This window comes from Sturnira hondurensis, unplaced genomic scaffold (assembly GCF_014824575.4).
Source record: "Sturnira hondurensis isolate 20B ecotype Veracruz unplaced genomic scaffold, ASM1482457v3 Scaffold0016184, whole genome shotgun sequence".
Lineage (NCBI taxonomy): Eukaryota > Metazoa > Chordata > Mammalia > Chiroptera > Phyllostomidae > Sturnira > Sturnira hondurensis.
Genome location: NW_028088815.1, coordinates 4,256,020 through 4,280,029, shown reverse-complemented (window position 1 = coordinate 4,280,029; position 24,010 = coordinate 4,256,020). Strand labels below are relative to the sequence as shown.

At 40.1% G+C, this 24,010-nt stretch overlaps 1 protein-coding gene and 1 long non-coding RNA gene across 6 annotated transcripts in view; one reads left to right on the top strand and one right to left on the bottom strand.

Annotated features, from left to right (window-relative positions):
* The window catches only part of DOCK9 (dedicator of cytokinesis 9), a 354,977-nt gene extending 336,033 nt beyond the window's left edge, over positions 1–18,944 (bottom strand). For 4 of the 5 annotated variants that reach the window (XM_037065816.1, XM_037065821.1, XM_037065829.1 and 1 more), the window contains exon 1: positions 18,711–18,944. In XM_037065816.1, coding sequence (XP_036921711.1) covers positions 18,711–18,839 — 129 coding nt within the window. In that variant the 5' untranslated portion in view covers positions 18,840–18,944. The remainder of the gene's footprint in view (positions 1–18,710) is intronic. The other variant, XM_037065835.1, reaches the window with a different exon arrangement.
* A 287-nt stretch (positions 18,945–19,231) lies between these two features.
* Positions 19,232–21,437, top strand: LOC119000714 (uncharacterized). Its single transcript, XR_005069382.1, has 2 exons — positions 19,232–20,349; positions 21,362–21,437. It is a non-coding gene; the product is annotated as an uncharacterized LOC119000714 (long non-coding RNA).
* Positions 21,438–24,010: the final 2,573 nt, after the last annotated feature.

The following is a 24,010-nucleotide window of genomic DNA, read 5'->3' as shown; positions in this document are numbered from 1 at the left end:
GCAGTCTGTTTCGCTGCCCATTTTTGCCAGGTTTATCTGCACGAGAATGTGTGACCAAGGTCAGCCAACTGCCTTTCGGGCCCTGCTCATTTCCCACCCGCACTGCCAGCAGTCCCGGGTCTGGCAGCCACTGCCTTTTCCTGCTGCAACCCTTCTCCACCAGTCACTGACTTTTGCAACCCCCCTTACCGGTCTGGTTGTCAGACTTCCATACAGTTCAATTTTCTGTCTGTCCTGGTTGTGTTTTTGTTTCTAAATCTTGGTTGTCCTTAATTTTGGTTGTGCAAGGAGGCACTGTGTTTCCATCTATGCCTCCATCTTGGCCAGGTGAAAAGACTATTCTATATCCATTGAATGATCTTTGTTGGTGCTCCTGTTGAAAATTAACTGACTATAAATGTACAGGTTTATTTCCAGACTCTCAATTCTAGTTTAGTGATACACATACACACACACACACACACACACACATATATAATTATATATTAAATATTATAATATACATATATTATATATATGTCTCTCCTTATGCCAGTATCACATTATTTTATAACTATAGCTCTGCAGTAAGTTTTGAAATCAGAAAGTATAGTCCTATAACTTTCTTCTTTTTTCAATATTAATAGAAATACTAATTTTAACAAAGTGAGAGCTCTGAGACCTGCTCAGTGATATTTATTGACATAAAATAGTGGAATGAGCTTCTTCATCCATGGAACATTCTTCATTCCATAGCACATCTAAGTTTGTCAATTGGCAAGATGTGGTGGGAATGCAAAGTCAAGAAAACAATGAAAGATGAAGAAAGTCATTTCCACATTTCCTCCTCCACCCACAATTATTCAATTATTTTACCTTTCTGCATCTTCTCTTTTATATTTGCTTTATCTCCCTTAAAGTCAAATGTCTCAAAGATTCCATCTCTCTCTCTCTCTCATCTGAGAGAGTCAAATTTCACTCGCACACACTCACACTCACACACACAGNAAAACAATGAAAGATGAAGAAAGTCATTTCCACATTTCCTCCTCCACCCACAATTATTCAATTATTTTACCTTTCTGCATCTTCTCTTTTATATTTGCTTTATCTCCCTTAAAGTCAAATGTCTCAAAGATTCCATCTCTCTCTCTCTCATCTGAGAGAGTCAAATTTCACTCGCACACACTCACACTCACACACACAGACACAAACACACACAACATTCACTCACCCACTGATGAGTAAATCTGTCTCTTGAGAATCTCATTTAGCACTCCTTCTTCTTGATTGACAATATGTAAAATGCAGCGAGTTAACTAAACTTTCAACTTTACAGTGTCATTACAGTGTCCCAGTGTCAACTGTGTCATTACACAGTTTTCTAGCTCTAAACCAACTTGGAATGGTCCGTTCTAGACTTGTGACAGACTGGGAGGCCAGCCTTAAAAGATATGAAGTCACAATTGAAGGTGTGGCATTCCGGCAAGACAACTCCCTGGGGGCTCAGGGAGACCTTCCCTGAGCCTATCCCAATCCCCACTGCTCCCAGAAGACACTCCTTCATCACTGGCTCTAATTTCCATTTCCATATCTTTCCAGCCCATTATTATACTATTTAGTTGCCTGAATGTGTTTTCTAGTTTTCCTATAATAAACATGTATTGCTCTCATAATAAGAGAGGAAAAAGTTCTTTTTCAAAAGTACCAAGAAAGAGTCCCCTAAGAGTATATAACAAGCTATCTTCTTATAAATCTAATTCTGCAAGAATTTGCCATTTTAAGTAATTTTTAAACTTAAAAATAAATAAAACTTGGATAGAGTTTACGCTGACTTTTAGAGTTCACTGCCCAATCCCAGGCAAACTTAGAATGACCTCATAGGAAACAAAAATACTGTTTTGTTTTTCTAATTTGTCATATGCTATACCTCTTTGAATCTGACAAGTTTTTAAATCACAAAGCATACATTTATAACCTCCTTATTAAGCACCATAAATAAAAGGAAACCCATTCTGGCTTGGCCTACAGAGTGATTGATTTCCTTTCCATCTCCTCAGCTTCCTTAAAGACAGAAAGAATGATGTGTATTTGTCTGCATTTACTCCCCCAAGCCTTCTACAACAGGATATCTCCATCCGCTGCCTGCTTTTTGTTCAGGACTTATAACAGGAAAACTCTCTTTCCTGCTTTCTCAATACTAAATGGGTAAGTGCTGCAAGGAAAAATCCCCTCAGAATCCACCCCAAGTCTACAGAGAAAAGCAAGAGAAACAAAAGCTGGTTCATTCCCCCCCAAATATTCCTTTGGCAGGCAGCCGAGGACCGTACCAGATCAGTGGTTTAATATCTGGTTGCTTTGGGGGAAAAGACAGAATGAAGCTGCCAGTACAGGATCAGAATCTGCTCTGCTAGTGTTAATGTTTACTGGGCATCCATCACAGTATCACCTTTCACAGAAAGAAAAACCAGTCACCTTCATACAAGTGACAAAATTAAGAAAAGGCCAATGGAAAGGTATATGGCTTAGAATCCAAGAGGTCCAAGATAACTATCAACAGAGGGAATCATTCTTCATTTTGGAAGAATTTTAAGGGTTTAGGGGGAAAAAAGAAAAGAATCACCATTAAGGCTTATACAATATGACTAGGCAGAGTCAAAGTAGAAAAGAACAGGGACAAATAAAATATGAAAAGCAAGAGTAGGGCACACAAAGATATGATCCCATATTCTCGTCTAGTAAGGCAAAAACAACACTGCTGTTGATGATCCACAAACCCCTACTCAGACCGCAGGCAATCTCTTCCAGCTCAGAAGGCTACGCCAGCAGGACAATACAATTCCCCCTTTATCCACGGCTTTGCTGTCTTTCTGCAGTTTCAGTTACCCATTGAGATCCAAAAATACTAAATGGAAAATTCCAGAAATAAACAATTCCTAAGTTTTAAATTAGACACTATTCTGAGTAAAGTGATAAAATCTCGTGCTGTTCCACTCCATCCTGCCTGGGACATGAATCATCCCTTTGTCCAGTGTATCCACACTGTATACACTCCCCAGCCATTAATCACTTAGTAGCCATCTCTTTTATCAGATCAACTGTCTTGGTATCGCTGTGCTTATGTTCAAGTAACCCTTACTTTATTTTATAATGATGCCAAAACATAAGAGTAGTGATGCTGGCAATTTGGATATGCCAAAGAGAAGACATTAAGCACTAACTTGAAGTAAAAAGGTATCTATGTCTACGGAAAAACAATAGGGTTTGGTACTATCCACAGTTTCAAGCATCTGCTGGAGGTTTTGGAATGTATTCCCTGTGGATAAGAGAGAACTACAAGGCACACATTCCTACCAAATGCTGGGGCTGGGCCTCATGTCAGTGTGGGTACCATGTGTCTAAACACTGACCTCCACCCACGACTCCCTTGAGTCCCAAGACTCCTTCTCACTAGGGCCTCTTTTCCTTCAGGTATCCCTAAGTTCTGGCTTCCCAAACCAACCACTTCAAATAAAGTTACCATATCCAAAAACCTACAACGGACCTTCTCAAACTACTTGTGGTAAAGGTCTACTTTCTCCTCTGCTGCACTGAGAACTAATAGCTGTATAAAATACAAAATAAGAACAACTAATAAATAAAACAAAGACTTGTAAAAATGTCCCAAATTTTTATTAGATTCAACAGACTTAAAGTTGCCCTTTCAAATTGTTAAAAGTTTCTAAACACTTATTCATCATTTCTTAATCCTGTTCATGGATTTCAAATTGTGTAGCACTGCCTTAAAACAAGCTGGGGAGGTTCAACACCTTCACATCTTCACTTCCCACTGTGCTTCTCTATTCTGAAGGCTTCCACTAAGACCTGCAGATCCTCCATTGGGGGAAACTCTAATTTATCCTCTTCCCTTCTTACTCATCATATCCCTTCACCAACTGGCTTTCTCCTGACCCTCACAAATGTCTTAGTCAAGGCTGGAAATAAAGGAGTCATTGAAATAAAGGCAATAGCTCTGTAAGGTGGAAGACAGACAGCATCAGGTTCTCATTCTTCTGGGGGAATAGACAGAGTAGGAAGCTGATTGGGAACACAGTGAAAAAGAAAGACATGAAAAAAAGTTATTATTATTACTGCTCTCACCATACTGATTAATAGCCAGGTAGTAATAACATTATATGGATATCAAAGGAAGATAGAATTTCCGAGAAGAGAGATCTGTGGTTACAGGAAGCAAAGAAATCCAAGAGGAAGAAAACTGAGAACACCTTTCTATCTATAATTTATCAATCCATGTAGTGACTTAATTTGTACTTGAAAATGTTAAAGAATCCCACATTCAAAAATGAACTGGGACCCCTGTTGTAACAAAGGAGTCACATTTATCTTCTCTTACCTAAAACAAGTACACTATGGAAATGTGCACCAAAAAAGGTAACAAAATTAATTACCTAACTATCTTGTCTCTAAATAATTGTTTATGAACCAACATTTGTAAAAGCTTCTTTAATTTTTCCCTTAAAAATGAGAGAGAAGAAAGGTCATCCTACAAAATCAATATGAAGTCAGCATGTCAGTAAGCCTTGGAGGCACAGTGGCAGAAAAAGTAGCTGACTGGAATCTCTTGGTTAAAGAGCACACTGATTATGATTATTTTAAAGAGGACTACTAGCTAGATGGTTTTTTAAAGCTGCCTGCTTTACCCTAAACACTCTCTAAAAAAAAATGAAGGTCCCTAGCAGTTCACTGCTTATCCCGTTCTCTGGTGGTAGTTTATAATGGGAGATCTCGAGATTCTAATCTGTCTGCAACAGTTTATCTGAAAGCCAACCTGGAGACCAGATAAGTTTACCCTCCCCTCAAGGCCTGGTAACAGAGGTGAGTGTTCTCAGATTTCTGCCTCACCCCCTTCCAGGTTTCCCAGGGATAAAACCTAAGGCTATATTAATACCTCCAGCTTTACAATCTCACCTAGCCAGGAAACACAAACCTCATCTAGGTGTGGGGGGATGGAGAATTATTGGTAAATATTTATTAAATAAATAAATAAATCACCTAATCTAATCAGGCTCAAATACCCATCCACTTTATCCCAAAATGCTTCCTTTTTAAAAAAAGATTTTACTTATGTATCTTTAGAGGGGAAGGAAAGGACAGAGGGAGAGAAATATCAATGTACGGTTGCGTGCGTCCCCTGCTGGGAACTGGCCTACAACCTAGGCATGTGCCCTGACTGGGAATCGAACCGTGATCCTTTGGTTCACAGGCCCACACTCAATCCACTGAGCTACACCAGCCAGGGCCCAAAATACTTCTTATGTATAACTTTTCTACTTCATGACCTCCTTACTAATTGTTGCCTAAATTATAGCAAAGCTTTCCTAAATAATATCTAAACCCCCAGCTCTCTGCCCCCAGCCACTAGGTTCCAACAACACAATCACCATCTTCCCACTGCAAAGCTGTAATCTGTGTGCCTTCCAGCTCAAAAACCCACAACAAAGAATAAAGTTGACACTCCACAACCTCACCAACCCTCCTCCTCCATGGATAACCCAGATCTGTGTACCCCTAACTCTTCCTACACTTTGCCAGATTCAAACTGTTCCCTGTTCCCAGGTTACAGCCCATAATTTCCTCCCTGCGGGCCTTTAATTACACACATCCCTCTATCTAGAACAACTGTTATCTCTCAAGTATGTTTTCAGCTCAAAATGCCATCTCCTTCATTAAGCGTTTTCTGATTCCCTGGATTAAAGGCACTCTCTCTCCTTAGCTCCCTTTATCACTTTCCTTAAAACTTTCCAGTGACACAGTCTTCTATTTAAATGTGTATTATACATGTATAGATGTGTAATACAGATGCTCCCACATGTATACAATACATGTGCCTGCATATTTGTCAAATATTTACTTGTTTCTTTTCCCATAGAACTAACATGATCTACATATGTGCTTAATGGCAGGAAGTTAAAAATAGAAAGATAAAACTAAACAAAAACCAAGCCTAAATCAAGTGCATGAACTTTTACATAAGAACCACTTTCAGTATTTACAAATAAAGATGTTTCTTGGCACCTGAAATGTGGTGCTTTTCCAGAAGCAATGACCAGTACCTTAGTTATGCTATCATTAGCCTAACTGCAATCAGCAGGATGTCATCTTGCTTCCAAAAACCACCATCTTATTCAGTGCCTTTTACATTCACTTAAAAACCCAGGCAATAGCACCACCATGTAAATTTGTGTTCCATGACACTTAAAGTCACTGACAATTTTACATAAAACTCATTTAATTTTGTTTTCTCACACAATTCTCACAATCAATTCAGATTACTTTTAATCAGGAGCTCCACAATAATTGGTTTCATTTTCAGGTCTAAAGAAAGCAGAGGTTTTATAGTTCTTGCACCCTTGAATATAGTATATAAAGAACTACAATAACATACTACCACATTATTTGATATAAGTTTAAAATGCTAACAATACTATGTTATTCAACATAAATGTCATATGTTACTTCTAGGATTAATTAAGGACATAATTGCGATCCAAAGTCCTGCAAATGTGAAGGTCTTTGCGCCAGGGGACATATTCTAGATGCCAAAAGAAATAAATCTTTTGAAGACCTAGTTTTCCCTAGTTAGCCTGAAGGTAAGTTACATGTGTATAGTTAAAACCCTTTTTCTTTTAAAGATTTTATTTATTTATTTTCAGAGAGAGGGAAGGGAAAGAGAAACAGAGGGAGAGAAACACTGGCCTGCAACCCAGGCATGCGCCCCAATTGGGAACCCAAAACACAACCTTTCGGTTTGCAGGCTAGTGCTCAACGCACTGAGTCACACCAGCCAGGATTAAAAATCTTAATTTTACGAAACTTTAGGATGTTATTAGCCTTCTCTCCTACCATTCCCTCCCACCCTTCTAGACTATTTCTTTGATCCCTGGCCCACAATTCTCACTGTACTCATATCACTGATGTGAGTTTCTTTTATCCCTACCCAGTATCTTCATCAGAGAAACATTCTATTCCAACTGTCATTACTCTAAACATCACTACTCCTGCAATGAGCATGCACATGGTATGCTGAATCTCATGAAAGCAAAGTAATAGATGGGAAGTCCACGCATATTTCCACTTCCCAGAAAGCTGACTTGAGTCTCAGCACCTTCCTATGAACTTGATCTGAACTGGTTCCTTCTTCCTTCAAGGATGTGAAAGAGCCAAGATGTAGAGGACTCTCAAAGGAGTACACACCTATAAGCTCCTTGAGTACCATCTAAGCTCTTTTTTCCCTCTAAATTACATGCTCCTTGAGGACAAGGTCATGTCCTGACCTTTAAAATCTCGGTATATTAGTTGGGTTTTTCACAAAAATCACCTCTAAAAGCGTCAGTAAAAAAGCACACACAGTCTTCATTTTAAAGGGAAAAAACACAACAGCAGTTACTTCTGTTCTTCTACAAATAAATGATTAGCTTTCTCTCAGAAGGTTTCCTTAAATAAAGAAAATAAAAAATGAACAAATGAACATACTAAAAAGCCTGGGAAGAAAAAAAGTTCACCTAAGAGATCAAATATCTGTAAATTCTAACTAGTTTAATAGTTTACAAATGAATCTAATACACTATAAATATTATGGCACCTCTGTTATCACCATAGGAACTCAGTTTTCTATTTAAGAAAAACAGCACTATGTTAAAACGACAGATTAAAATAAATCCTCTAAACAATCTTAGAAATGAAACCTCTTTCTGTAATATACAATTTGAACCAAATTGCCTTTTATAGCTGAACACTTAGTTTAGCCAAGGCAAAGGAGCTTGCAAGGTAAAATGACCTAAATTAACAGAGTTTGTTCTATATTAAAGAATTTTAGGTTAATAGGCCTGGGAAGGTTTCTCAAGCCACATAATTATATTAACTACAGTATATATAAAACCATGATTTTCCACTCCTTGATAACTTATGTGACTACTAAATTAATTCTTCCTTCTTCAATAAGTTTCTACTGAGACTTTCTTTAGATTAATCCTGTAATTCTTGCTTTTTTCTCCCTCTCTTTTGTCCTAATACTCCTTAAACAAAAATATAGAAAAAAATGTATGTCAATTTCACCTACAAACTGACCTAGGACTAATGAAATATAAAAGCAGGGAGGAGATCTACGGTGCAAATAGATGTTTTATATTCTGATATCTGATTGCTATTGTCTGTAAAAACACTGAAAAATGCAAGTGTAAACAAAGTAAATTCAATTACTTCCCATGATCAGTGGAAAATACCCTCAACCAGTAGTTAGTAAAACTAGATTTTCTTCTCTTCCGTAATACTTAGTTAGTATTGGAAAAACCCGTACTTAGCTGTATGACCACAGACAAATCCAAGACTTATTATTCCTCATCTTTAAAAATTAAGAAGTTGAATTAAATGACCTCTGAAAATATCTTTCACCTCCAAACAGTATGACTTCATTTCCACATCACAAATATCTATCAATGCAGAGAATCCGTGGTACTTTCCAGAAAAGTGCTAAATATTTCAAGTTAATAATTTAAAAGTTTCCAAGAAATTCAAATTTTAAAATATCTTTCAGAGAATCCCTGCCATCAGATTGGGGAGAAAAATGTTACTGTTAGCCAGGTAACTTTAAGCAAACTGAAAATCAGAATTAAAAAAAAAATTATCCCTGCCTGACTAGATTTTCCAAAGGCTCAAGCAAGAAGTTTTTTGAAAGAATTTTATAAAACTGTCAAATGCAAAGTTTCATTATTTCGCATGGGCCTTTTCCCTCTTTCAGCATTTAATGAGCAGGGCTCCTCACTAGCCAACAATACTTTTGCTATCAAGACCCATGTGTACATCTCACTTCAGGAACACATTCTACATTAAGATGCACACCTGCACACGCACTGAGAAGTACAAATGGAATGTCCAAAGCGTACTAATTTGAATGTTTTATATGCCAAAATTTCTGTTTTCTTTTTCTTGACAGATTATTATCTGGACTTTTATTGTAAAAGTAAAAGCCAGAAAATATTGGGATATATAGGGAAAAATCATATGCCTATGTTTTCATTTATTTCCTTCCAACACATTTCTGAACATAAAAGTTATTTTTACACAATTGTGATCACACTATTTCCAAATACTGTGTCATTTTCACCCAATATTTTAATTTTTCTATATTATAAGTTTTCCAGAAGGGTTATATGATATTTCTTTCGGTTGCCCTCATAAATAACAAAAGCTGGCCCTTATTGGCATTTACTATGGGCCAGGCCCTATTTTAAGTGCTGTATATGCATCTGCTCACCTAATCATCACAAAGATCTATAGGGCAAATGCTATTATAATTTTCATTCTCAGGGTAAAGACCTTCCTCAAAAGAGCAAGGTATAGAACCCTCTGAGATCAAGTCCTTAGGGCAACGATGCCCTACTGCCATTCCTAGCAAGAAAAAAACAACTTTATTATCACAAACATGGTTATACTACTGTATTTTCTATGTTCTAGAATTCAGAAACTAAATATCTGATATCTAACTCATTCTTGAAACAAAAGAGAATATTACTGCACCTGTAAGATCGTAAAACTTTTCTCATGAACAAAAATACTTCTTATACTTTTTTAAAAAGTGAATTAATCCTGTATATACTGTTTATACATTTTTAACTCAGTATGGTAAACTTATCTCTTTAAAACATTACTATAACCACATGACAGAATATGTACTCTTTGTTAAGACAAAATGTATGAAAATAGAGTATGTGAATCTCAAACTAAGTACATGAGAGTTTGAGAATAAATTTCAAGTGGTCAATAGAGACCCTCAGCAATTCAGACATCTGCTTTCACATTCATTTCAGGTTAATATTCAATAAATGTTCATCTATAGTAAATAAACAGGCATGTCTTTAACATAGGCACTGACCCAGCCAGCCTCCCAGAGTAGACACACCCAAGCACTACCTTAACTGAATTATCCCTGCCAACTCCAAAGAAATGAGGGACAAGGAGGTTCACACAAACCGTTCTGCATTACAAAATTGTGATCAGATTAGGAACTTGCTACCAATTCACTGATAAGGACCTAAGAAGTCCATGAAAGAAAAAGTGGCAAAAAAATGTAAAAGAAACAGAAACCTCAACACCCAAGTAAGTGCTCCTTTGATGGTTTGAAAACTCGTAGTTTAACTGAATTAAAAGCCATTTCAATGGTTTTTATTATCTGTATATTTGTTTTATTTTGTTGTTTTTTGTTTTCCCCAAGTGAATGTGTTACTAAATCCCAACAGAAGAATTTAGATAAGTGGAATTTACATACTGGAGCTCTACAGAGTTGGTGAAAACAAATCATGCTAAAAAAAGAAATGAGTATTACTTGAATCAAAATGTATAGCGGTTTTCAAAAATTATGCAAAGATGATGCAGATTTACTGACAACCTGACCAACTTTTTCTAAGCTAACACAAACACAGGACTGGCCCCCAAAGCAATACATGCAAGACTACCAGCAATTTATCAGGTGGCAATGAAAAAGTAATGATAATAATGGAATCTGTGCTTTAGGAAAATTAATCTGGCAGAGGAAAGTAGGAATGAATGAAGTAAATAGAAACAAGTGTAGAAGAGAGGAAGAAATTAAAGACAACAGCAGAATCAAAAAAGAATGAAAAGCTGAAACATGTAAGGTGTTTCATCCACAAAATATTTACTGAGCCAGACACTGAAGAAACCATAATGAACAAACAGTCCAGTGAGGGAAATATAGACTGACAAATGAATACACAAATAAATACGTAAATGTGCCCAGTGATACAAAGGAAAAGAACAGGCAGGGCCTGTTTCACTTTGGGTGGATAGGCAAGGCTGTGTAAGTACAGTTCCAAAGATCAAGGGGAGTGGCCTTGCAAATAGAAGGCAGGCAAGGATGTGATTATTACCCTAGGCAAAGGTAAGAGCTTCTGCCAAGGTCCTGGAGTATGGGAGCCTGGAATCTAGAAAATGTTAAAACCAGGCTGGTGAGCAATGCAAGGTTGTACCCGATAAGAAGAGCACCTTACTGTCAAAGGGAAGATGCTTCTACTCCAAGGACAGTAGGAAACACTCGAGAATTAAGGATTCAAAATTGAAGCCTTAAGGGTAGAGTAAGAATGGCAGCAGAGACCAGGTAGGAGGACCCTATCCCTACTACTACATGGAACAAGATAAGGGTAGGAGACAGAGGGGAGGGAGTTACAGGTTGCAATAGTCATGAATGCTACTCACCAAACAGTTCATCTCTTCTTCCAGGCAAACAGATGGGACTGTACCTCCCTGCCCTTTGGAGCATTAGACTTGCTTTGGCCAATGCAAGAAAAAAGTGCTGGGTGGAAGTTAAGAGCTTGTGAAGGAGTCCCCACACTTTTCCTCAACATGTACCCATTAGGTTCAAGATGGTGGCAGTTCCATCAACCCAGGTCCCAGGACATGGACAACATGGTCTCCAGCCACCCTCAATGAAGATGAAGAATGAGGGGGAAAAAATAAACCCTTCTGTTTTGAGCCACTGAGATTTAGGAGTGATCAGCCCATACTGACTGATACAGAAATAGAACATAATGGATGTCATGATGAAGGAATGAGGAAGACAAAAGGAAATGATCAGAAGAGACAAAAGAGGAATTGGAGATTTCACAGTTGGTGACCGTGAAAATGATGCAAGCATGCAAAAAGGAAGGCTGATTTGGGATAAAAGTGACAATTAGGCTTCACAGATGCTAAAGGTAAAGGACTGATGGGACAATCAAGTACACATCAGGCAGGTGAGCAGAAAACCAGATCTGAGCTAGGAGAAAAATCAAAACTGACATCAAGATGTAGAAATTGCAATAAAGGTATACAGCTCCCTTCAGAATAAAGGGAGGAGAATGAATTCTATGAACCAATAGTGGAGAAGAGACCCTTTGGGGAGGCCATTGAGTGCGGAATGCAGACAGAATAAACACAGCAAAGGAGGAAGAAGAACCACAGAAGGGGATGGAGGGGTACTGAATGATATCCGATGCTATAGACAACTGAAGACAAATTAAAGTAGTGAAAAGCCACCCCACACAAATGACAGACACCAGGTTGCAAGGTTACAACTAAAGGTCCCACCCAGGAGGCCAGGTCCAAGCCCCTGAACTCAACCACAAGCTCCACTGCCTTCCTGTACTGTAATGGAAGAATTTGCTCAAGTTACTATTTTTCTAAAATAAAACTTAATGGCATCACAAAATAGTCCATGTTTCACAGTTTTCTAGACTATGTGAAGACCTTTAGATAGTTTGTAGTTGGTCAGCATTCTACATGTTCTACTCCAAACAGTCAGCACTGTGACTTCAGATACTTTACACATTTCAGGTTAGTCCTTAGAAATTCCCACAAATGTTAGTATTGGGACAAAGAATAGGAGTTTGTTAAAGTTGTTGTTACATACACACCAACCGCAAAAAGATTATATCATTCACCATGTTATAAAATACAGGAGACAGAAGTCTTATAAAATATTACCTGAATGGGGCACTGGAGTTGTACAATGCTGTAGCCCTACAAATAAGAGTGCCCAGGGCTTGCAAATACCTTTTCTATCTTTGTAAATTTGCAAATTTATCAGAAAGAATGGAATTTTATTTAAGTTAATGTTTTTTTAATTATAAGCAAGGCTGAACATCTTTTTCCACTTTTTTTTTAAGATTTTATTTATTTATTTATCCTTAGAGGGGAAGGAGAGAGGGAGAGAAACATCAATGTATGGTTGCCTTTTGTGCATCCCCTGCTGGTAGTTAGCCTGCAAGGAACCAGCCTGCAACCCAGGCATGTGCCCTGACTGGGAATTGAACCGCGATTGCCTGGTTCCCAGGCCCGCGCTTAATCCTTTTTCCACTCTTTATTGGCTAATTGTATTCCTTTCTTTGAAGAATTGCCTATTAATGCCCTTTCCCACTTTTGTACTGGAATATTTTTAAGCTAATTTCTAAGAACTCCTAATATTTAAAAAAAACTCAATTCTATAACCAAGATATAGAAACAGATAAATACTGTTTCTAAGCTTATGTTTAACTTTTACATTTATGGTAGTTGTGACATACAGAACAGAGGTTTGTTTATATGGGAAAACATCAGGCCTTCCCAAACTGAATAAGAACACATGATCTGCAAAATAACTATGGGACATGTATACAATGAATACTATTCAGTTGTAAAAAAGAAAATTTCATCCTTTGAGACAGTAGGGATGGGCCTGAAGAAATTACGCTAAGTGAAATAAGCCAGTGAGAAGAAGACAAATACCATATGATTTCACTCATATGTGGAATCTAATGAACAAACTGAACCAACAAGCAAAATAGAAACAGATGCATAGATGGTGAGCAGGATGACAGATACGGTCCGGGAGAGGGTTGGGGGTGGAAGGATGGAGCAAAAAGGAAAAAGGACTCAAGGACATAGACAACACTGTCTATGTAGTGGTTGCTGGGGGGGCAGGAGGGGCATAGGGGAGATAAATGATAATGAAAAAATACAATAACAAAATATTATGATAAAAAAACCATGGTCTTAAGCCACAGTGGCCAGTTTCAAGAGCCAGACCCACCATTTACAGCTGTATATTCTAGGAGAGAGTAAGTGCTCAATAAACACTAGCTCCTGATGTATTTAGTCAAGATAATAAGTGTTTTCCTTTATTAACATAATACAAGCTTACATTCATTAAGCACTTATTATTAAGTACTTCATACACATTACCTTATTTAATCTTTTTTAATTCTCTAAAATAATAATATTTAACAATCCCAAGTCTCAAATAAGCAAACTGAGGCTTAGGTAAAGTGACTTGCTCAAAGGCCTCTCAGTTCATCAGTGGCAAAGGCATCGCTTACCTCCCAAGCCCAGGCTAAACTGGTTTTTCTCTTTCATTTCATGCTTTAAAAATGTTCTTCACCCTTATAGGATGATTCACCCATGATTAATGCTGTCTCTGTTATTCATTTATAGATAACTCTCATGTTTAGTTACACTTATTTTAGTATGTGATTTATGATGGGGTTCCAACACTGTTTTATGCAACATCATTTACTTAATGGTGTACTCACCATATCCGACTCTTCACATGATACCCTAAATGTTTACACACATACAGAGGTTTCAGAGTTTTCTCCTCCACACCACAGACCTCTATCCTGTCCTTGGGCCTACATGACACAAAACTATCACATTTACCCCACAATTGTACTGAGGGGAAAATCTCCTTAAGAAGCATAAGCATATGTTCATAGGCTGGTTTGAACTTCTTTCCTAAAACAGGTTTCACAAAGACAAGAAAAAAATCTTTTATGATGTATTCTCAGCCAATCACTGATATTTTTTACAAAACTGGCAACTGTATTTCTCAAAACTTCTCTCCCCTCATCCTAAAACATGCCACTCTTTGCCCAAGCTGCTCTGCTCGCTTTTGGCCTTCCTGGGCATCCTAAGCATGTGCTCAATCTCTTATTCTTTTATGGGGCAGAGGGAGAGCCCCCCTCATGCAAGATACTTCCAGGTCCAGTGCAATTCTTCATCAATCCTTTCCTAGTATACCAATTCAGTCATTTCACCTTCCTCAATTCTCTGCAGCAGGCATTTGACCCTTTAAATTTGCTCTTTTGTACTGTTATCCATTTTTTTATAGATAACTGACCTTTCTACCCGTTTCATAAACACTTCAGGACAAGGGCCTGCTCTAACAAAACAGCATACCCTCAGCACCCAGCAGAGTCCTAGCACAGAGCAGTCCCTCAATAAATGTGGATAAAAATTTCCCAATTCCTTCCTTCCCTGTTCAAATTCAAGGCCCCCTTGTCTCCTAATATTCAGAGACTAGAAGCCAAAGAAATAGAACCTGTTGTTGATTATCTAGTTGGAGATGGGCCTTCACTGTGCTTCCTGTATTTTAGGATTATTTCTGTTAGGACTCCACTAGAGGGTAGAGAAAGACAGTGAGGTGAAGCTCAGGCCAATTTAGTTGTGGATTTACTAACATATCTGATTTAAAATTACAGCCAAAATGAGGTTTTATGTTACCAGAGCATTTCAAAGAACACCACTTGAGTTTCACATTTCCTCAGATAATACTAGACCCAAGCACATACGCTGGGAGATTATCATTCCACACGTTCTGTCTGTCCTCCAGCAACGCAAAGGAAAATTTAGTAAGGATCTGACTTGGCTTCATTTCACTTCATTTTATATTGCTATGTCTCCAAGAGGCACAGAATGGTATTGCTGGCAGGGGCTTCACACAGTAGAAGAGTTTGAAACTGAACATAACAAGGTAAGATCAGTAAGAAGCCAGCAGCCAGATGACTTGGGCATATAAATCGGCAAATCCATACAAAGAGCTGCGTCACAATACTTAAACAAATCTTTCAAAGGATAGTTTTAGGCCTTGAGTGATAGACTGTTAGATCTAGGCCATTATGACACTATCTTTAATACATTGAGAAACCCAAGGTAAAATAAATACCTTCAGGAGTTCCAAAAGCAATCACAACTCGACTATGCTCAGGGAATTGTCTTTCTTCTGAGCTTGCATATATTTTGAGCATGCTGCCCTCCTGACGATTCTAAATCATGGAAAGCTAATTCTAGAATCATGAGGATTCTTCTTTCATTACCCAAAGTCATAAATTACTTTTCCTAATGTGTATATTACTGGAATATTACTAGTAGCACATCTGTTACTCTAATACAAGCAGCTTAGAATCAAAGCAAAGGAACTTTGCTTTGGTGGTGAAAGGAACTCTAGAAACAACCCAGTAAAGCCCCAGAACAGGAGTCCTGAAGTTAAGCAACAGCGCAAAGTGACTTAGTAGCTGAAAGAATATATGCCAAGCACTAAGAGTTTTACCTGTACTGCTCATTTAATCGTCACAACAGCCCTGTAATTCAAGCACAATTATTATCTCCACTCTACAGATGAAGAAACTGAGGGACAACAAGGTGAAGTTATATGCCTAACACTGTATAGCTGATAAGAAGACCATTTTTAAAAGTCGACAAATCTAAACACTAAAAAAATGAAGCTATGATTCGATTCCCAGTCAGGGCACATGCCTAGGTTGCAGGCCAGTTTCCGGCAGGGGACACACGATACATTGTGTGTCCTCAGCAGAGGCAACCATACATTGATATTTCTCTCCCTCTCTCCTTCCCTTCCCCTCTAAAAATAAATAAATAAAATATTTTAAAAAATGAAGCTATGAAAAATTTATGAGCACATCTCACTTCTACATTTTAAAGAGTGTTTGTTAAATGGAAGCCTTTGCAACCCACTGAACTATTTAATTTGGTTGTTTCTGAACCCAGCACTGGCCACTCATTAATACCAGAGGCATGGGAAGAGGTAGTTAAATTGATAACCTATGCCTTTTTTCTTTCAGTCCATCTGCAGAACTGCTTTATTAATCAGTTACTTAAGAATATTTAATAAGCATTTATTACGCTAGAGACATTGTATTAGCTCTGAACCAAGTCGTCAAAGATAGAGCAAAGTAATACTTCCATCCAAACATAGATCCAAAGCCTGGCTTAGTTGTGGCTCTGCCTCCAGCACAGATCAGAGTTACTTTGTTAGATCCTCCTAGAACAAAGCTGAGCCAGAACCTGTATGGGAGATGCACCTGCTGTGACTTCCTGGCAGACACAAGGGAGCAGCAAGAGGAAGGAAACAGTGATAGAGTAGCTGGCAGGAGGTGAGGGAATTGAAATTTACGGGTAATTTTTAGTATCTGTAACCTATCCCAAATTCCTCCTTCTGCAATGCAGAACCATTTCCCATTCAGGGGTAGCCTTTTACTCACCCGAATAGGCCCATCTGCTTTCCTACAATTTGTATTTGTTTCTTAACAGGTTTCATTAAACAAGTGACCACAGATAAACAGCACTACAAATTGAGATACCAGCCCAGTGTTCATGCTTAAGGGTATCCAGAGAAAAAGAGATACACTATTAAAAAATGTCATAAGGTAACACATTAGAAGAATGTCACACACAGGAATGAACAGTAAGTCGCTATCAGTAGGCCATTCTCCAAAAGGAAAAGCAGATATTCAAGGACTTGCACATCAATAACAAGCAGTGTTTTGTCTATGTTGGCACTTCTGTGCTCAACAGAACTGCTTATTAAGCTCATTCCTCCTCTTCAGTACAGGTCTGCCAGCACTTTGGAAATCATGGCAGTTATATTTTATTCACTCTTCTTTTTGCCACAAATCTCTATGAGAACAGCAGCCCCCAGTTTAAAGAACTAAGTTTCCTGCGAAATAGAAAGGATGCAGTTCGATCCTTAACATACACACATTGGCTAAAGTTGGGAAGAAGCAGATGTCCTACTAAAGCCAAATCAACAGAAGTTAGTTGAGATCATGGACGAGATGCCAGGTTCTGGTCTTTTGCCAACTCTACCTCTACTCCATACCATCAACGGATCCACTTTAGTAAAACTGAAAAACAGAATCCGTTTATTATGGAACAAATTAGAGTCTGTGGAATATAGAGTGAGTTGGCAGAGTTGGCAATTGAGAGAAAAATCAAACTGAGCAAGCTGAATTTGGAAATCAGCGAAACTTCACCTCCAATTTCCACAAACATCACTCATGCCATCCTGTGTTTGCCCAGGCAGGGCCTCTCTCTGCCATCTTTTTAGATACCTAGCCCCTGTTTTAAGGGACCTGGCACTCCACCCTGATAATACCCCACAAAGCCCAGTGAATCGCTTCCAAGGCCCATCTTCTTGCATCATTCCAACAAACACCATGAGTTAAAACACCCACAAACAAGCCCCTTTCAAGAAAACAAATGTCAGTGACAAGGCGAGTTGCTACTAAAAGTTTCCAGCTGCCGGGGAAAAACACGCTGCTGCTCAAACGTCGCTCCTCTCCTGGACCATCCAACTGATCAGGCACACTGAGTTTCCCAATATAGCAGGGCCAGCCCTGGCTGTGGAAAAGTTGATTTAAAACTTCATATCCCCCACATCCAGGGGTCTATTCTCTAAAGATCTTCTGCTACAACCAGATTAATCTCGGAGAAGCTTGCTTCACTTGCTTCAAATCCCCAAACTTCACAGTAATTTGCACCAAGGTGAAGTTACCAATGACTCCTATCCTGCCCCCCAACCCTTTATAAGAGGAGGCCAACCCTCAGGATGCCGGCTAGAAGGAGGATTAAGATGAAGAGCCCCTTCGCTCTTGGACCTCAGCCCACCCAAAAGGGTCCACGGGGCCATCTCCCAACCCTATGTTGCAGACTGGGAAAGGAAACCCCCATCTCCACGCCCCTGCGCCCCTTCAAGCTACAGGTGTCAAGCCTCTCCACAAACCTAAGGAAAATAGGGCTGTGGCAGGGACTAGGGGTGGGGGTAATTTCCCTTTTGGCAGAGGGAGGTAAGCTGGCTGGGGGATGGGAAGCGGAGGTAGCGATCTCACTGCCGAGTAAGGGGCAGCAGTGGGGCGAGGACCTCCGGATGCAGGGTGGGATCTGGAAGTTGCTACCCCTCCAGTATCCTCTTCTTCTCCCCGTTCAACACCCCCGCCCCTTTTTCCCACCACGTCATAATATTTAAGGCCCAGCAAGGTCGACTACTCCACCTCTTACAAGAACCACTCGGAAGAGCACGGAGGAAGTGGCCGCCCGCCCACCTCCCTCCGTCCCAATTCCTCACTCACCAGGACCACCGAGCCGCGCACTACCTCCGACACGCTCTGCCGCAGCTCGGCTGCTGTGCCCGGCTTACTCAGCGCCCGGGTGAACTTCCGAGTCTCTGCGGAGGCGGGGAACAGCGATGGCTGCGACATCCTCGCAACTGCCGCCACCGCCGCCGCGCTTGCTCCAGGAGTCTGGCCCCACCGCGCCGCCGCCAGGTGCGTCCTCGACGCCCCGCCCGCCCGAGGCTCCCAGCGCCTCCGCCTGTTTCCCTCGCAGAGAGTCCTCGGGCGCAGCCCAGGCCGCGTCCTCCGAGCGGTGTCACGCTGCGAAGTGACCCTATCTGCGTCTGCTGTTCAGCACGTTCGGACCTGCGCCTGGGTTCGCTAGGGGTAACCGTGCTTGTGGCGGCTGCGGTTCCCCCAGGCCACCAGCCTTCCACCGCAGGCGCTCACCCGGCCGCCTCTTCGGGGCGGGGTGTCCGGCGCGGTGTGGGGCGGGGCGGACGGAGGAGGGGCTGGCGCAGGCCTTGAAGGGGTGTCGGGCCAGCACCGCTCAGCGCAGGGCACGCTGCTTATATCCCGCTATGAAGTGCCCCCAGCGGGGCAGGTGGGGACTCCAAGGAGCGCCTCCGCTCCGGTTCGATCCTCCCCGAGCCGCAGGCCCGATGGACTTAGATGAGGGTGTCGCACGGCAGCGGGAGGATATTTAGCTCAGGCGAAGACCCTGGAACTGGCGCCTGTTCCCTAGGAGCTTGGGTTCCCTGCTCATGGAGCACCTCCAGAGCTCTGGGGAGTCACCCTTACGATCCGGGCGTGATGGCATCTTGTCCCCCTGTGCGCCTGGGGTTTGTGGGGACAGAAGTTTCAAGAAGGTAACCTTTATAGGCCACCGAGAAGACACAGGGACGTTCGGAAGCCACGTTGGTGTGGGCCAGACGGACTTCTAAAGAAATGTGGGACCCTGAGTGAGCATCCCGCGATAAGGGACACTGTAGGCCAGAGTTGCTTGCTAATCACGCAAACACCCTGCACGCAAGGACGACCTGCTGCGTCACCTTGAATAGGATCAAAACTGAGTTTCGTATACGTCTTCTCTAGAGACAAAGTTACAAGAGGCAGAAATGACAGGACATGCCTGCCCAAGAGCAGGTGGCTGCGAGCAACCACCACTCGGAGGAATTTCTTCAGATATCCTTTCCTGCTTTCCCACCGCAAAGGACACTCATTACTTTTTCTTCTTTCCCCCTACTTTTTAAGGATTCCCTGAGCAGCCTAACACTTACCCCGCGGGGAAATGTGCTGGGAAGGCGAGTTTGCGTAGAGACTTTAGCGCATGCTCAGTGATTTGGATTTGGGCGGATTCTCCGAGGGGGCTGGTTGGCCGGTTTGCGCAGATCACGCCCGTACCCTGCTGATGGACAGCTCTTTACCTGCCAGCTTGGCTTCCGCAAAGTGAGCGTTGGCCTCGCTACCCTTCAGGGGAATCCCAGTGGCTCCTCACGCCCAAGTGTCCGGTGACGTTACTGCGGGGAAGAAGGCCGCCCATTGCATCCCACCCTGCCGGAAAACCAATCTCTGGCTTAATACGGAATCTTAAAGTGGTAGAGAAAACTACCAATCCGGTGCTAGAAGCAAAACACCGCCGTTCCTGACTTAATGGGTAGGTCTGGCACATAAGACTTGAGGTTAGGCATGCAATCAGCACTCAATAAATGCTTGTTGCTTTGAATTGTTTTTCTAGTCTTAATCAATTGGAACCTAGGATGTGGCACTGAGTGAGCCTAACGGCCTGGAAGAGAAACAAAACAAGTGATGTGTGTATAGTAACAATCTCACACAAATCTACTTCCTCTACGAAATCAGGGAATGGCGTTAGACATTTTCCAGGCCTTTTCTGTTCCAAGAGTAGACTGGGCAATCCCAATATGATAGGGAGATACAGGGCAGCCTCACCCTGCCTCGTGCTGTTTTACAAGACCATCCACACCCCAAGTTTACACCTCTGAGCTACACTGGTATATGTCAGCTCAGTTCTTTTTGTTTGGTTGATTTTTATTCTCATCTGGAGTACTATTTTTTTTTTTACATTGCTTTTAGTGAGAGAGAGGGGAACTTCAATGTGAGAAAGAAACATCAATTGTTTGCTTTCTTGTACATGACCAGCTGGGGTTGGAACCTGAAACCTGGATATATGCCCTAATGGGAAATTGAACCCTCAAACTTCCAGTCTACCAGACAATACCCTAACCAAATGAACCACACCAGCAAGTACTGTAAGCTCAGTTCTTACCTGAACTGTCAGATGCTAGTCTGAGAATTCTAAATTAAGATTTCCCTTTTGAGTTTCTGACTCCTGAAGAAATCCCAAACAGCACAAACCTTTACCCACCATATTAACTTGGGTCGTTAAACAATATCTACTTCCATAGAAGGGAAATAGATATTAAATATTAAAAACAACAACAAAAGCACCCAAAATTGTGGGGCTTTATTCTTTTTGTTTGTTTGTTTCATTTTGTTTAACAAATACATGAGGAGAGAAAAGAGCACATGTATCTATCTGGATAGTGAAGAGTTCCCCAGCCTTTTAATTTCATCCTCATCTCTACCAGCCCTAAATTCTGTGCTTGCTTGCTGACTCATTACATTCTACGATTCAAATTTTCATTTAGGAAGCAGGGAGTGAAATGTAAGGTGCTGACGGTAGTCACTGACAGTATCTAACCAAGTGCAAGTTATTATAGTCAAGAAAGAAGCATGGAAATGTGAACTAAGCCCAGAAAGACTGATTTTCCCAGCAACCTAGAGCTGAGACCTTTTTTCCTCGTAAAGTGCATTGTTAACAAATAGAACATTGCTCATGTTTAAGTTTCAGCAGAAACTTGGTTCTACTGTTATGGGTTGAATTGTATCCCTCCAAAATAAATGCTGGAAGTCCTAATCCCGGTACCTGTGAATGTGACCTTATTTGCAAACAAGGTTTTTGCAGATGCCAAGTTAAAATGAGGTCACACTGGACCAACATGATTGACATCCTTATGAGAAGAGACACAGATGCAGACATACAAGGAGAAGGCCATCTGGCAACAAAAGTCGATACTGGAATGATGCATCTTCAAGTCAAGAACACAAAGGATTGCTGGCAACCCCCAGAAGGGGCACAAGACAAAGGACTCTTCCCTTTGAGCCTTTGGAGAGAGTATGGCCTTGCTTAAACCTTGATTTTGGAATTCTAGCTTTCGGGATTCTGAGAAAGTAAATTCTGTTGTTCTAAGCCATCCTGTTTATGGTACTTTATTAAATAAATGACCTTTGGAAGCTAATATATTTACTAAAGACTTTTAAAAAAAATCCCCACCTAGAATTGTGTGAGTTTTAATTGCATCAACTCCTGGAGAGAGGCAGTCACACCTTTACAAAAGGAGCATGAGCTCCAAGTGAAGGTGCTTTGTGGAATGGAATGGATGGTGTTTAAGTGTGGTGAAAGATACATCCATCTGCTTGAGGAGTGACTCTGTCTTGGTTGTCCTGAAGCTGTAGAAAGTAAGTTTTCCTTTAGTTGAAGATGAGACTAGTTGATAGTGGAGATATAATGCAGCCAGTTTTTAAAAATTGCATATAAATGACTGTACTATGCTAAAATGTTTCTAATGTTTAAATAAGCTCTTACTGTATCATTTCCTGGTTAGGTTTGCTATAGGATTTGTATATGTCTCAATGACACATAATTCATTTAAAATTATTTCTATATATATCCTGAAAGAGCACATCTGTTACTAGCATAAATAAAAAATTAACCTCTAAAGAGTAGTCAGACCTGTCGACTATAGCATCCAAGCAAGTGTACAGGAAGCTTTCATTCTTTATTTTATCCTTGCATTAAGTGCATTTTAAAAATAAGCATCTATTAATTTTATACTTCTTTTTTCCTATGAAAGTTGAAACTTTTATTAAAAATATGAACGCTATTGTATACAAGGCATTACTAGAGGTCAAAATTTATAATAATAAAATTTTTATTATAAATTTCATTATTTATAATGAAAATTATAATGACATTTATAAATTTTCATTATTATAAATTTTGAAGTTTCTTCAATCTAATGGTAAATAGGCTTTGGATTTTTTATTTTGGTAAAATACATGTAATGTAAAGTTTACTATTTTAACCATTTTTAAGTGCACAGTTCGGTAGCATTAAGTACATTTGCATTGGTGTCCAACCATTGTTAACATCCATCTCCAGAACTTTTTTCGACATGCCAAACTGAAACTCTGTCTATAGCCATTACACAGTAATCCCCCTTCCCTCAGCTTCTGGCAACCACCATTCTATTTTTCTGCCTCTAGGAATTTGACTACTCTAGGTACCTCATATAAACAGGATCATACAATATAATTTTTTTTGTGTCTAGCTTATTTCAAATAGCATGTGTCAGAACTTCCTCCTTTTACACCTGAACAATATTCCATTGTGTGTGTGTGTGTGTGTGTGTATCACATTTTTTCAATCAATTCATCCATCAATGGACACTTACTTAAGTTGTTTCCCCTTTTGACTACTGTGAATAATGCTGTTGTAAATATGGGTGTACAAATGCTTTTTGGGGCCTCTACTTTCCATTATTTTGGGTATACACCCAGAAGTGGAGTTGCTGTATCATATAGTAATTTTATGTTTAACTTTTTGACAAACCATTATACTGTACTGTATTTTCTAAATGTTTCTTCTAATGCTTGTTTTCTAATTTTAGAAAACAAGGTTTTTAAAATTTTGCTAACACAAGTAGAAGATACAACCTTTCCTTCAAGATAGAGCATCTGGGGAAAGGTATGCAATTAATATAACACATGAGTTCACAGACACCAGTTAGGGTTAATGGTACTGGAGGAATACAATCCCCTCTTCCACTGCTATTTTATTTTTTAAGACTTTATTTATTTACTTTTAGAGAGAGGGAGGGAGGGAGAGAGGAAGAGGGAGAGAAACATCGATGTGTGGTTGCCTCTCATGCATTCCCTACTAGGAACCTGGCCTGCAACCCAGTGCCCTAGGCTGGGTGAACCAGCAAACCTTTGGTTCACTAGCCAGCACTCAATCCACTGAGCCACACCAGCCAGGGCATCTTTCACTTCTCTTTTAGTCAGGAGAGGTTCCTGGAGGAGATGCAATATGAGATCTTTAAGAGATCATTGAGACCAAAGTTTCTCAAACATTATTAGACATAGAAATCAACTGGGGATCTTGTTAAAATGCAGGTTCTGATTCAGAATGTCAGGTGTAGTGCCCAAAACTTTACAGGTCTAACAAGATCCCCAAT